This window comes from Gambusia affinis, linkage group LG21 (genome assembly GCF_019740435.1).
Source record: "Gambusia affinis linkage group LG21, SWU_Gaff_1.0, whole genome shotgun sequence".
In the NCBI taxonomy this organism is placed as follows: domain Eukaryota; kingdom Metazoa; phylum Chordata; class Actinopteri; order Cyprinodontiformes; family Poeciliidae; genus Gambusia; species Gambusia affinis.
Genome location: NC_057888.1, coordinates 6,515,902 through 6,531,868, shown reverse-complemented (window position 1 = coordinate 6,531,868; position 15,967 = coordinate 6,515,902). Strand labels below are relative to the sequence as shown.

Here is a 15,967-nt window from a genome sequence, read left to right as displayed (position 1 = left end):
CCCAACTTTAGAGGAAAAATTTTTTCTCTTAGCAAACCTCCACTAGGTGGAGCCATCAGTATATAAATCAACAGCTTGACTTCCCTGAAAGTGCATGTTTTCTCTGTCTCCGTTTGAGTTAACGACCCATCGAAATAAATTATATTTTGTGGGTTTTTTATTCCCCCAGACCAGCCGTCCGGGCTCTTCCCAGCAAGCAGATGTTCCAACACATGTTGAAGAGACACGATGTTCTTTTTGTGTATGTTGGTGCAGAGTCTCCTCTTAAAGTAAGCACCACCCATGAAATTAGACATTGTTTTTGTTCCAAGCCTTTTCAGAACGGACACGGTGCTGAAAATGCAGACTGAATAAAAGTCACACGCATCTTGCCCCTTTATTACCGTTGAGAACAATTAAAAGCTGATTTTTTCTGTTTGCAGGAGAAGTACAACGATGCAGCGTCTGAACTTATTGTTTATACTTACTTCTTCTCAGCTTCAGAGGAAGCTTTGCCTGAGGTAAATTATTTGTTTGTGTATCTTTCAGTTCAATGAAAGGACTTATGATACAATTTTGTTAGTGCTTTTCCTATTATGTCTTTTTATTACTCCAAAGTAATTTATGTTTTTGTATTTTTAGTGGATTTGTACCCATTAGAACACACTTACAGATTAGTTTCTTCCAGATGTATTCATATCTCTTGAACCTTTCCCTGTTGATGAAGGTGCACATGCTGCATTCAGGAGCAGCTGGTACAGTCGGTTGTCCAGATATCAAAACAGCTCCAAAGTGATTGGAACATATTTTATTCTCAAATCTAGGTGTGGTCTTCTTCTGAAGTTTTAAACATTAACACTCCCTGTTTTCAAGTGGTTATTGTATAATTTATCTGGTACACCCCTATTTTCTTTTCCTTTTTTACAAATAAAACTCTGAAAATGTGGGGAACATTTATATTTTGCTCACTTTGGTAGATCAGATGTGACAGAAATTCAACTTTTATGCCTAGATCCAAAATGAAGAAAATATACAATATTTATGTGTGAAACTGTTGCCATTTGCCCTGTAGTGAGAGAAGGATGACTGACAGATCCGCCCACCAGGTCACATCTGCACACGTTTGGTTAGTAATAGTCACCCCCACTGTTGCGAATTTAGTGACCTTGTCAACATATATAGTTACTTTTCAGACCCCTCTAGTGATGGGGGAAAAAAGACAAAGAAACCTCCCAACTAGCTACACAGGCAGCAACTTCTTTCAGTGTTATGATATTTTGGCCTCAGTATGTCAATACTGATATATGTATGTCTGCCAAAATCAACATTGGCAGGCAAACCTTTTAAAGATTCTAATTGGCCATAAAACTGCAATCAGTGGATGAAGAGGAAAACTACCATGCTCATCACCCTGAATACACCACTATGACTGTGAAATGTGGTGGTAGCAGCATCATGCTGTGGAAATGCTTTTCTTCATCAGCAGTGGGGAAGTTGATTCTGACAGAAACCCTGTTCGTTGTTACAAAAGACTTTGCACTGGGGTGAAGATTTGCCATGGTAACAGCACTAAACATTAAGCCAGAACAACAACAGAATAGTCCAATTCAAAACTTATTTATGTGTCAGAATTGCTCAGTATTTACAAAGTTTTCACTCAGGGGGACAGAAAGCAAGGGTAAGCCACACTTTTTAAACTTTACAGTTTATCATATTGCTTTACTTTCTGTTGGTGTAAAACATAAATGCCCTGAAGTTTGTAGCTGTAACAGGACAAAATGTGGAAAAGTTCCATGTATAAATGTCCAAAATAGTATTCAATTCACATATGTACAGAAAGTCTCACAAAAATTCTGAACTATCCCTTTAAAACTGCTGTACAAAGGCAAGTCTTTTGGAAAATGTAACAAAACAAGATGATGTAATCCTCATAAATTGCTCTGTGCTTTGTTTTAAATCATATTCTTTGACTTTTATAGTTTCCTGTAGTGTTTATGTTGCAGTTGTCATGATTTATAAAGTTGTAGTGAAATCAGCTTCAAGTGATCTTTTAATGTCAATGAAGTAACACAGGGTTTTGTTTTTATCCCCAACAGTCCGTGTCTTTGTCAGAGCTGCCCACAGTCGTTGTCTTCAAGGATGGATCCCACTTTACTTATGATGGTAGGTATCTTGTTACTCTGGTCTTTGTCTAACACATTCTCCCTTGTCTTGTGCTTTTCTTTCCCGTTGTTGTTCTATCATTTCCCTCACCGCACAAGCTTATAGTGTGCCCGATTCATCATAAACCAGCCTGGGCTCTGCCCTCTATTATAGCCGTGTGGTTAGGCCAGGGATGTCGCGGTGGTTTGTCTCTGGGCGGACGTGCATAGCGGGCCCTGCTGTTGGGACCTGTTCTGAGTGGGCGTTGGAGACCGCGGTTTCAGAAAAAGAAACAAGCACTGTGCTTGTTCGCTGTCTACACAGTTAAACAAAGCTGAGAACTGAACTGACACTGAAGCAACGACAAAATCTGAGTTGAACGGTTAGATTTCTCACAGACAGGCTTCCAAGGTAGTCAGACATTTTCTGGAAAACTGCGGATTTTGATCTCAGGTGTGCACATGAGTGGGAAAAATACAGTAGAGTGGAAAATATGTGCATTTATAGACCTTATATTCCATCCATTCTAAGCTTCAGAGAAGTAGTTTAGGATAAAAATGCTTAGTGTTGATAAGTATACTCAATGCTTATCAAAAATAAGATTTACTTCTATTAGTCAGTCAAATAGATTACATGTAATAATGACTTATATTTAACAGTGACACTTAAGCATTTTTTCCTATTCTTAATGTTTATTAGCAAATAAAAAAATTACCTAAAACAACATTAAACTGAGAGATCTTTCTTGTGAAAATAGGAAAAAGAAAAATAGTTTATGAAACACGGGTACCCATCAGTTTTTCAGAGTTAGAACACTGTACTGTGGTCCAGCTCTTGGGTCACCTAACAGCAAACTGGACTGGGTCTCAGCTCAGCCCACAGGGAATCTCAGTACACAGCTGCTGTTCGACCCGAAGGCTGTTCTGTTTGCAAGATATAGCCGCTCGCTCTTCTGGCCCAGATCATTGGATGGTTTCCCGCTTTGGATAACGCCAGAGCCAAATAAGAGATGAAAAAACAAACTATTCAAGAAGTTGCTAAGTAATGTCGATCATTTTGAGGTTTTGAGGGAAAGTGACAGAAAACGTGTTGTTACAAAAATCATTCTACGGGAACAAAAAGGAGACAATACATAAAACTCTCCTCACAACTGAGTTCTCACAAGTTAATCAGGATTTTTCTGGTCTTCCCTCTGGATTCTGTGTGTTTCTCTGTTTTACTATTTATTTTTCTGAGTCATCTTTCAATCTGCTCTTGGGATCAGACAACCAGGGATGGAAATTAGGAACCTATATTTTTTTTTATAACCTTAAAAAAAGAGGAAACATGTAAGTAACAATTAGCTGCTTTTTCCCAGTCCAGTTTGGGAGACTGGTTTTAAGAAATAAGACAGTTATGATAAGATTCAGAACCTTGCTTAATTTCTAAGTTGATCAAATAAATCATTCAGATACTTTGACATGCATTACATTAAAGCAGTTGCATTCTTTTGAGCTTATTAACTAAGCAAGGTCATGAAAATATGAAATGAAGTTGCCATCTGCAAGAGATAAAAGATTGTCATCACTAAATGCAAGAGTAATGAAAAGAAGTATTTGTAGAGGACAGCTCAATGTGTTTGAAAGGTCAAGTCTGAAGTAGACTTGGTCGCTACAGATTATGATTTTGTGTGACCTTTCTTCCTTACTCTTTGCTGTTTTTCTCCTTCAAATCTGGATTCTGTAGAAATATCTTCTAAAAATCATTGCTTACTTAGTTTTAACATTCACAAGTTAACTGAAAGGAATGGAAAACTTCAGATTTAAATCTTAAGTATGGCAAAATGTGTAAGAACCATTCACAGATGTTAAGAGCAGCTGGAATTATTCTAATGCTTAAGGGATTCACTGATCCCTAAGGAGATATCAGTTTCTGAAAAAATATTAAATTAAAACCTATTGATCTACATGTTTTTTAAATTCTTAACCCTTTAAACATTTGTATATTTCCTTTGTAACATTCATTGATATGCTGGTCAGTCTTTTAAAGATAAATGTACTTGCAAAAAGAAACAATCAGAAAATGAAAAATGTTTGCCCTCAAATATATTACACACACATTCATGTAATAATCTAATATTATCAGTGACGCACACTACAAGACACACACACTAGCTCTTGTTAAGAGGAATGTAGAATGTAGCATTTTCAGTGCTTCTTAATGGGACATTTCTTTCAACACAGAAATGTCTGCTATTGTGTAGGTTAGCCATTCAAGGTTTGATTGATTGCAATTTGAGAAATTCAAGCTGTATCTCTCAAACAAAGCCAAACTAGCTTGAAAATAAAGAAACAAATATTACAAAATGTATTTAGAAACCGATTTACGCTTTTCATCGCAGCAGTGTGAGTCTACCATGTTGCTTCATTATACGTTGAACATCAATGCCGGACCCAACCTCAACAGGCAGCCTGAAGCGGAAGTGAAGAGCGTCGAGGCACAGTGCCAAAACGAACGGCCCCCAGTAGTGGCTGTTGGGAAGGTTGGGTACACGCCGCACAGCCCGCAGTATAAAATCCATCTGTGTTGGGGTCTTGTAGCCCACACCCAACTGCTCCACCTGAGCGCTGCAGAACATGGGCTTGGTGCTCCAAAACCGCAGGAGCAGAGGTTCGCCGCAGCAGATGTTGACCACAAAAACGCCACACTCAGCAGAGTCCTCCAAGACCCTGATGCAGAGGAGGCGCCTGTCTGGTATTGCCATTGATGCGGCAGATTAAACCTGTCAAAGTTGGAGCAGCTAAACTGGATGATAAAACGACCCGCTGCGTGCTTTACTTTTCTAATCTCTAAAAGTAAAAACACATTTATTATCAAACATCACCGACTCCAGTTCGTCAAGCAGTCAATGACAGCAGAAAGAAATCCTTCCACTCCTCTCGTCCACTTCCAAGTCCTTGTTTTTGTTTCTTCTTCTGTAGCTCCACAGCATCTGTTTCTATCTGCTTTGCTTTATTTCTCAGACTTGTCTCGCTTAAATTGCTCTGACTTGATCCTTCATAAGAGAAGAGCTGATCCTAAATCATCTGATGTGGTTTTCTGTATCCCTCACTTTGCATGACGTTCTGTCATAAAGTGTTTTATCAAATGTAATTTGGCTGAACTTCCATGACGCGTTTGCATAGCTGTCCAGTTTTATTTCAGGCAGTGTGGATGTTGCATTGAAATTTTCCCACCTTTGAGACGTTCACATTTCTTTCATGTTCCAGCCACAAAATTGTGAACTGGGTGGAAATATGTGATATATGGTTTTTTAAAAATTGTACAAATAAAAATCTGAAGGTTGTAGTCGGCATCCTGATTCCCTCTTACTCTGTTACCCCTAAATTAAATGCAGTACCACCAGTTCCGTTCAGAAGTAAGAAACATCACAGCACTGATTCATCCATTATCCAAAAATTTAGTGTGATAAACTGGCTAAAACGGAGAGCCTGAGCAAGGAGAGTATTGATTAGAAAAGCTTCCAATAGGGCTATAGTAATCTGACCTTTGTGCAAGACTTGCAAGAAGGGAACTCCTGTTTAAAACCATAAGACAACCTAATTTAAAAACATAAGTTTTTCCAAACTTCTCTGTTTTGAGGTCACCTAGCTATCACTCACTTTGATACACAGTATTTGAAGGATCGTGATGTGGGGATGCTTCTCTTCAGCAAGGACAGGGAAGCTAGTCCAGGTTGATTGAAATATACATAAAGTTAAATACTATCTGAACTGTGACTGTAAAACAACACTAGAAACACAGTGAAACATGGCAGGAGCAGCATCATGCTGAGGGGATGGTTTCTTAAACCATCTTCCTTGGCAGAGGCCTCTGTTTAGGTTGACTGGACATGAACTATTTAAAAAACAAAAGGACAAAAGTGGTTGGTCTGCCACAGACGTGAGTTGGACCAAAATAAAAGACAAAGACATTTGTGTTTAAAATGCAGAACAGTTAAAGGGATATGAACCGTTTGGCACAGCACTGCGTGGCTTTCATGTTCATCTTTTCATAAGCTGCAGTCTTTTTTTTTTTTTTTTATCTCCTGGCTTTAGAGGCTGGCTCTTCCTAGGATATGCAAACAATACCTTCCCCTGGCAGTTCTATTTTTATTTTTGTTAGATTTTGAGTTAGTTCAGATTCAAAAACGCTTATTAGGAATTCACTGCTGCACGTCGGTGCTCTTACTGTGCAGGTCTGTGTTGTTTTAAAGAAGAGTTCCCACTGAGCAGAGACACGCTGTCCAAAAGCCAGCCCTCACTTTGTGTAATGTGATATTTGACACAGTGTTGTTTTAGCTTTGATTACTGTTGCTGCGCACTTCCCAAAACAGCAGCATCCCGCTTTTGAAGAACGCCATTAAAATATAGTCCGGCACAGAGCCTCATGCATATTTAACAACTAAAATCCTCAGTGCTGTGCTGGTGTAAGCTGTTACTGAGCTACAGGCTCTCAGTAGTGTTTATCATTATGTGCGTGTGGATGAAGACACTGACCGACATGGTCTGTTTTGTATAAAGACAGAAAAACATTATCTTTAGGATGAAAGTTGTTTTTGTCACTGCTTCTTTCACAAGATTGGCATATTCCGAGGGTTCTAACTTAGTTTGGAAAGTTTTAGAATCTGATTTCAGTACTTTACAAGCTTGAATTAGTACAAAAAAAACGAGCATTGAAAACTTGTTTTTCCAGATTTTATATTTTCTTTGTGTGAATATTGTGCTATTTCTTCTGCCTTTTTTCTTTCCTTAAGTCTTTTTTCCACTTTCTTGTGTCCTATTTTTTCATTCTTTCTTGCTTTTGTTCTAGATTTCATCCTTCCCTTCATTCTTCTTTTTGCTCTATTATTTCTTTGCCCCACATGTGAAATCTGCCAACTGTTCATATGCAGGACAGAAAACCCTGCAAATTCTTGTCTGAAATTTTTTTTTTACATGGAGAATGTGTTTTACAATCCTAATTTACCCTTTTTACTACTCAGTTGCATCAATGCTTTCTTCTATTCTGCATCAGTGGTTAATGGTTTGATGGTGTTGCACCTTTTATGGAAATGTTCGTGAATGTGGCTGTCATGAGGTAGAACTTGTTTCACATCTGCTGATTAGGTTCATTTAAAGTAGAGACTGAATAACAAGTCATAAAATTACACTGTTTAGATAGGCTAGACACAGGCAGTGTTTGCCTCTGATTATTTGAATAGGGTGAACATGCTGAAGTAAAAGCTAACAGATAACATTTGTACCTTTGCTTCCGTTTCTCTAGTTTAAATTAGGTTTAATGTGAATGAGTCAGTCCTAGTAAACAACAATGTTAAAATGCTACAGTGCTCTACGTTTACAGTAAAAATGGAAAAAGCATTTAAAAGTCCTTGCTTTTCTTCACTTAATGCTATAGATGACAACTGGTAAGAGTTCATCCTTTTTATGCAGCTGACTGGTCCTAGCTTACATAGCGTCCTCCACATTTATTTATGTCTCTGGTAAAAGACATGATGTCACATAAATTCAATTTCTGCCTGATTTGAATGGCAGTTCTGCAGTATTTAATAGTTCACGGCTGTGTAGAGGACAGTATCGAAGCAATATTGTTTTTCCCTCAGGCATTCGCAGTGCTCCATTTACAGTTTAACAACCAACCAGACTGCAACAGATTCTTTGTATATCAAACCTCCATAACATGAGAGCCGGTGCTCTCATATGCTGTGTTTATGCATATGTTTACCATTTCAACACAGTTTGTGGAACTTCGTGAATTGTTACTGTAACGGTCCAATTATAAAGTTAATTATTCTCATCCTGAAATGTTGGATTATTGAACTGATAACCATCAAACCACTTGACCTCGTAGTGAACTGAAAGGTGGCACATTGTAGAACAAAGGTTTGAATTGATTGCTAGCCTTTCCAGCCTGAGACTAAGTATTAAATCAATAACCATTAAGTTATAAGAGATGATGCTGGATTGTGAAATGTGTATGAAGTCAAACACAGGTCAATCGTTTTTATTATGAGGGGAAAAAAGGAAAAATTATTAAGGTGGTGTAACACAAAAGTAACTCACCAGGTTTTGACACATCATAACCCCATGGATTTCACACCATTGATCCCATCATACAATCACTATTCACAACAGGAGCAACGTGGAAAAAGTGACACACATTCTGTAAGATGAGACAATAGTTGCTGTTTAAAAAAATAACTTTCAATTCAAGCATACATGTCATTTTATGAAACAGTTTCTCTCTTCTGGTTGTCCATATTCGTGGCCTTCGAAGGACCTGTCTTCCGTAGACCGGGCCATTTGACGCATAAATGCAAACATTTTAAAAAGACTTGCATAAATAAGCAGTGCTTAGCCTGGTGGGGACACAAGAAAACCCTGGTGGCCCACCAGGCTTATAATACACTGGGGGAAAGCCTGAAACAGATTCACTGTGTATTCGGTGGGAATGGGGTTCCTACTCTTGATGCTTGATTTAAATTTTAGAACTTGGTAAAGACCAGATTGTTTGGTCATTAAATGCTATAATTAACAGAGGTTGTAGGATTTAGAAGCTATAACTGTTTAGTTCATTTATAGCATTAACTTGAAATCTCATAGTAATCCCTCTAATAGTTGGTGTAATTTTGTTATTCTCAGTCTTCTTATCCATCAGGTTTTGAGTGTCAGATCTCATTTCCTGCTCTCATTGTAATGTGTCTTAGTGCTTTATGGATGCTTGTCACATTATCTTATTCTCTGTAACGGAAGAAATCTTTTCATTTTTTACATCCTTCTTACATTTTATGTTCAGCCGTCTTGTCTTTTCATCCTCATCAACCTTCCGTCTCTGTTTAAGTTCTCTTTGATGAAGCTACTTTCCCTCCTCTGCTTTTCTCCACTGTCATTCTGTTTCTTTCTATTTGCATAGACTCCCAGGTCTTTTCTGCCATTAACCTTCATCCTTGAAATGTGTCAGCGTTCCCTCCTGCCTCAGCTCCAAACTCTGACACCAGATCATCCCCTCTCCACCCGCTGTCTGTTTTTATTCCCCTTCCTTCCCCTCATTTCTCCATGTTGTCTCCCCACTGTGCGAACTCTTGGCTGACGGGCTCCTGTAGGGCAGCATGAAATTTCTGAGCCTCATGCCCCGAGAAGAGAGCGACTCTAATTTGATTCAAGGTGAAGCAAGTTGAGTCGTGTACAAGAGCTTCATCAGATGGTACAACCTTAAAAAGAACGCGTCTCCACCCCCACCTTCTTTTCTCGATTCACTCTCGCTCTGTTGCTTCTGGGGAGAAGTTGGGCAGCTGCATGCTGTCTATAAAGCCAAGACATCTGTGGGAAGAAGTCTTTGGAATGTCTACCAGATCGACTGACTCAGCAGGCTTTTACAGCAACACTCCATGGCCTTCGCATAGCAGTAAGGGTCTGGGAGAAATGCATTCTAATCCAACTGTAAGGCACAGCCTTGCACATTTACAAGCGTGTTTGAGGGTTTTAAGTTGTCATGTTCGGTATTGTGCCCTTGGCTCCTTTGAGGCCCTGCAGCATGAGAAACATGTTAAAAATTATCAGTGTTCCTGTAATTACTTAAGTGGCAGCGTAAAGGTCAGGATAGCGTATTAACATGTCATATTAAGGTTCTGGCTACATTTGACAATAATTATGTGCATCCTTTTATTTTTCTCAGTTTTTTTAGTTTTTAAAATGCCTCACTGAACTTGTTCTCTATAACCCTCATGCTGCCTCCAGATATTTGTCTAGAAATGATATTATGTTTTTTCTTTTCTTTTTGTGCATAAGATGCAATGCCTTACAAAAAATATTATTGTCTTTGACCTAATATCCTTTGAATTATTTTCGCACTTGTTGACATTTTGTCAGGTCGTGACTCCAAAGCTTGCTATATTTTATTGATATTTTACACGACGGACTATTACAAAGTGGCACATGGAAGAAAAAAATGAGATCAGGTTTTTTTTAGAGTTATACAAGTAGAAATAAGATAAGTATGGCATCCATTTGTATTCAGCACCCCTGACTCAGAATTTTGCAGAATCTTCTGTTGCGACTGTCAAGTCTTAAAAAAATGCCACTATCATCTTTTCACTTCTAGCGACAAAGACTTTCTTCTTTCAGGAATGGTTCAAGCTCATTGAGACTGTTCAGGTTTTGCCACATATTCTGCATTGGATTTAAGTGTGGACTCTGATTGGATCATTCTAACACATAAATCCGATTTCATCTTAACTATTCTATTGTGTGTATAGAGCTGCATGTTTAGGGCTGTGAACCTCCACCACTCAAGTCTTTGCAGCATCAGACCTTCTTCCAGGAATGCCCTCTATTTTGGAATTATATTCCACAGAAAAATCTGGGACTAGATGCATCTGCAAAAACTGAACTGTAGATAGCTGTAGATTTTTAGTATGAAAGATGCTAAAGTTCATGAAGACTGGTGTGAAATTTACCTGGAGAGAAAAAAATGAGATTTACCACAATGTGGATGTATTGTAATCAATATTGCCTTAACAAGATTCAGCTGTTGTATAGCAGTCACATGTCTTACCCATATTGCACACCCTTAAACAATAGCTTGTTTCTTCCAACTTTTTTCTCAAGATCAAATTTGCAATGTAAACAACTAATATTTATCCCTTTTTTTCCATAATCCACATGAGCTGTGGATCTCGGTAGTACCGCCAAAGCTAAAAAATGTTATAACCATAGTTGAGCTAGATTTTATTTAGGGGCATCAGAGTATAAAAAGAGCTGAAGACACAGCACACCAGTTTTGATTTTTAAAAGCAGATGAAAACTATGTCATTTTCTTCACACTTCACAATTATGAACTGCTTTATGTTGGTCTTCCATAAATAAATAATATTTCCAGTTTGTCAGCTATCAAAGTGGTTCGTATACTTGTCCATAGTAGTGTATGCATTAAAAATAGTATGAAATAGTTTTTTCTTTCTTGCTTTTTGTGATTGACAAGCAAAACTGATGAGAGAGTCGGGACAGAATGGAAATTATTAATGTCAAATGGATAATTTAGTGTTTTTGACAACCATTTATTTGATTAATAAAACATGTTTTGTTCATTCTGTATAACTGTTGACAATCCACCCTGAATAAATATTCTCAACCCTGTTATTTTATCTGTTCACTTATATATCTGTCTATAGTGCAGTTTATGACCCAGACCACTTCAGACGCCTCTGATCTCTGTTTACGTGCCCCGTGTCTGTGAATGCTCAGACAGTGTCTCGCTCTTTACCCCCCCGAAGAGGTTACATGTTGTAAACATTGTGATCTTCTGACAGTCCAACCATCAATACTTTTCTATGCTTTGCTTTTGATATCGACAGGTTGTGTGGTGAATCTCGATAAGCTGCTCTGTCCCCTTGTTTCTGAAAGATTCCCCCCTGTATGTTTGCAGAGTATGAGGACGGCAGCCTGTCGTCATGGGTGAACAAGGAGCGCTTCCAGGGATACCTTCATATTGATGGCTTTACCTTGTATGAGCTTGGAGAAACAGGTAACGCATTCCACTTGCAGACTTATTTCATTTTTATCTTTTTTGATCTAAAGAATGTTATTTTGCAGCAAAGCACATTGTTCCCCAACATACACATGTAACCTTCCAAGAAATGTTCCAGCATTAACCCCAATTTTAAAAAAATTATGTCACTGTTATACCAATAAATGTAGCAAATTGTAACATTTACAGCGTTAAATTTGAGAAGTTTAGTGGCCATCCATTTCTGCTTATTATACATTTAGCGACTTTTAATAATATATTTGATTTGCAATTTTTTAAAATTTTTTGAAGCATTTGTCTGGAAATTTTTGTGATTTTTATTGTTTTTAACAATAATTCTGCATATGTGTTTGAATTTATAGATCGTTTTCTGTAGTCCATAGAGGATTAAAGTTAGAAAATATAGGCTCAAATTAGGACTTGACAATATGGCTTGAAAATAAAATCAAAAATTTTATCATATCAAATCTGATTTTCGATTTTAATTAAAAAAAAAAAATTCTCGCTTCCTTTTCTGAAAAGACATGACATAAGACAGAAAATATTTTCCAAACTGCATCTTACTACAATCATCCCTTCGGTGAATTGATTTGAATTTGAAGTCCAACTAAAACTGCAAATGTAAAAAAAACACTTACAACCCTTCCCAAGGCCTAGCATCTTGTTTGACAATACTTTGAACAATGGAAATCCAAGGAGTGCATGGGTGAAAAGAAATCCAGATTTTCCAAAAATTAATCTTAAACAATAGCACACCCTTAGCTCAAATATATGGTGTGGATCCTGAGCCACTTTGTATGCTGAAAGTAACTACAATTCAAAAAAACTAAAATAACTATCAATTTTAAAAGTTCAAACACCAAATATTCTTCAATATGCATTAATACACAGAGTGGAAATCATTTTACCACTATGGTAGAAGCCAGCCAGCATCAGCAGTCATCCTTATCTCCTTTCTTGGTTGCACAGAGCCAAGGAGCATATGAGAACTTCTTCCTGGAAATATACTTTAGTTATATTTTGATATTTCTTTACCAGATGAAACGGAGCTCAAATCTTTTACAGACTCATTTTATTGCTTTTCTGCTTTATTTTTTTTTTTTTGCTGTAGCTGTGGTTTCTTTTAATTTTGTTCTTTCATGCATATAGCTCTTCTTTAATCTTTACGACCAAAGACGCTGGTAAACATTTCTAAACTGCATATTAAAACACAAGCATAAATCAAGCACGTCAGCAAAATGTTGTTATATAAAGAACGCCCTAATGTTTTGCAGCCTCGCCTTCAAACGTGTCGCTTGCCATAGGGCAGCTTTAAAATTAAAAGTCAAACATCTTCTATCAGAAGCTTGTTCAGCTTCAACTGTACTCGTGGAGCTATTTTTTGCTCAGTCTTTATGCCCTCCAGAAACAGACAAATTTGTTATTCTTGTTCAAAAACTCCTTTCCTTGTAAAGGTAATTTAAGCTCAAATGTGAAATGCAAACTGCCTCTTAAACAGCGGTACATTGATACTCTGTTCAGTGCCTCTCTAATATTAGACACAGTATTTCCTTCCTTTACAGGCTTTATACTTACAGCATTAGAGCAGCTGTGGTTTGCTGGATAAGTGGCTGGATTCCAACAAGGTGTGCAGTTTAATGCACAAATTTTCTATATGTTCACATTTCCTAAGGCAAGAGAGTTAACCCTGATGCTTTCCCTAAAATACTTACTGGTGCAAAAATGTTAGAATAATCTGTACACTTCTCCAGTCGGCTTTCACTCCTTTACTTTTTACTTCCATTAAACTGAAATTTCTCAGGCTTTGTAAGCTCTTTTCTTCATTTTAACGGCACACAAATTCACACTGAAAATATCCAGTACAGCATTTGTCAACTTCACACACAGAATGTTTGAGTGGAACTAGGAGTACAATGCATTGTTTTGTTGGGTAACTTTAAAGTGACACCCAAACAAAATGGAGTGAACTCCCAGCTGTCTTTAATGTCTGATATTTGGAGGGATTAAGGTTTCTCACGCAGCTGCAGAAAGAAAGGTTGACCGAACCATGTCAGGGTGTGCACTTTTCAACAGTGGTAAGCCACACAGCTCGCTCTGCACTTAGCTGAATTTCTCACCTAAAACAACTTCACACTAAATGTAACCATCTCAGATATGGAAGAAAAATCACCTTATGTCCAAATGCAGCAGGTTGTAGAATCCAATCATATGTTGCATGATTGGATTCTGTATGTAGCAAACAGTTCAGTCTCTAAAGGGGCTTCTCCACTAGAGCGGCTTTAACTGGTTCTGCCCCAGTCCAAACGAATCTCCATTTGGTGGCTGTATGTGGTTCTTCCCCATTTTCGTATTTTTTTCAGGAGTAGTACAAGCCATGCCAGCTTGCAGACACAATTCAATGATTGTCTTATTAATGTCATTGCAAGCTCCATACAACAACATCTCAACCACCAAAGTGAGCTGGCAGACATGTTGTCTACTATCATAAAGCTGCACAGCGTGGAGAAGTGTAATTACCAATTTAATCTTGAGCACCGCCAAGAGCACACGTGTCAGCTTTTGGAGTGGAATGAGAAGAATGGGCAGAAATGAAAAAGCAAGAAACTGCATCTCTAGCGATCTGTTGGACAGAGCAGTCAGAACTACGCAATATTAATCAGTTGTGATGTGCAATTATTTCTTTGTTTTGAATTTTTCTTTTTAAATAAAGTTCATGTGTGGATTTTGCTTTACATCTATTGAACTCATAACCTAAATCTAAAACCTTGAGGTTCTCCATTGCCGAGTGTTGCTGCAAACCTCATTAGAATGTCGACCAAAGCTGCTGCACGCTCACAGCCGCCCAAATTCCTGCCTAAATTCACGCCCACAATACAGAGGAACAAACTGTACTGTTTTGGCTGTAACTGATCAACTGTGGTAGAACCAAACCAGACATTAACCGGTTAGAAAGAGACATGATGATGGAGAAGTGGTTTAAGTCTGGAGACATGGGATTGCCACTGGTTACGGGGTCTCATCTCCATTTCTCTCTGCATTGGGCTCTCCTCCAGTGTTGAAAATTCTTGTTTTTCCATCATGGAGAAAATACCGTCCCACTTCCTCCATCATAAGCAGTTTTGCTTTTTTTAAAGACGATTTGGCAAGTTATTTATGGGTGTAACTCCTGTACACAACTCTATTCAACCTACATATGTGGCACCATTTTGAAGAGAGAATAAACAGGGTTTCCAATGGTAAAAGGTTAGTTACGTAGAAGCAATGTAACAACAACAAAATCAACCAAACATTACTACTTTACTACTCCCTGTGTAAGTGAATACTGTTTGATTCTATTTAGGCTACTTCAGGTTGCTTTCTTTCTCTTTTAAACCATACTTCCTGCTTTTTAAACCTTCGCAATAATGCCTTAATTGGATAAACAATGTGTGACTGTTCAAGAATTTGCAGTTTTGATTCATGTGAATGCTTGAAGGAAGTTTTAAAAAAAAAAAAGAAAGTTGGCAGAAGCCCTGTTGCGGGAGTCTTTTGAACCGAATATCACATTTCATGGACTGCAGCTCAGTGGAGCTGCTGGGATGACATTTTATGCTTAAAAAATCCCCCCCTCCATCCCACACATCATAAGTCATACTGACACAGAACTCTGTACCCACATCTAAATACTGGTGTGACCCAAAAAAATCAATGAAGAGCCTGAAACTGTAATTTAGGTTTATTTAACTGCGAGGATTTAAAGGACAGTGAGGCAGACAGGGAGATGAATTGGATGCATATTGAAAGCAGAATATGTTTGGCGGTATTAAAAAGCACTTCTCCTTTTATGTTGTCATGCACTGGAATATTGGAAGGTTATTCTTCAGAAGCGGAGACAACCACAATAACAACACAGGAGAACCAGAAAACATTTGTCATCTTCCACATACCAATTTTTGTGTCCTCTCGATTTTCTACATTTATCACATGAATATCACGTGTGCTGCATATTTATACTGGATTTAAGGCACAAACTGTTAGTCTTCAGCTGGGTAAACAATACAGTCACTAAACCAGTGGATTATAAAACTGAGCTGGCTATAGTTTCTGAAAATGCTCTGGCAGATTTACAGAAAAACGATGTGAGGTCTCAGATTGATGCATTAAATTAGATTCCGTCGCCAAGCGGGTCTTTAAGCTTGCAGCAGACGATCTTTTAACTTGATGGACTTGAACATTTATAAGTTATTCAGAAATTCTCTCTGAAGCATGATTTCATTCTCATCCCGAACCTTTTGAAGTGAGCGATGATCAGAGCTTTGGCATT

At 37.9% G+C, this 15,967-nt stretch overlaps 1 protein-coding gene across 2 annotated transcripts in view; it reads left to right on the top strand.

Moving 5' to 3' along the window:
• The window catches only part of tmx3b (thioredoxin related transmembrane protein 3b), a 44,865-nt gene that overhangs the window by 8,188 nt on the left and 20,710 nt on the right, over positions 1 to 15,967 (top strand). The window contains exons 7-10 of one of the 2 annotated variants that reach the window (XM_044104462.1): positions 170 to 269; positions 423 to 500; positions 2,076 to 2,142; positions 11,563 to 11,661. In XM_044104462.1, the coding sequence (XP_043960397.1) occupies positions 170 to 269; positions 423 to 500; positions 2,076 to 2,142; positions 11,563 to 11,661 (344 nt within the window). Of the gene's footprint in view, positions 1 to 169; positions 270 to 422; positions 501 to 2,075; positions 2,143 to 4,501; positions 5,399 to 11,562; positions 11,662 to 15,967 lie in introns of those variants that run through there. The other variant, XM_044104463.1, reaches the window with a different exon arrangement.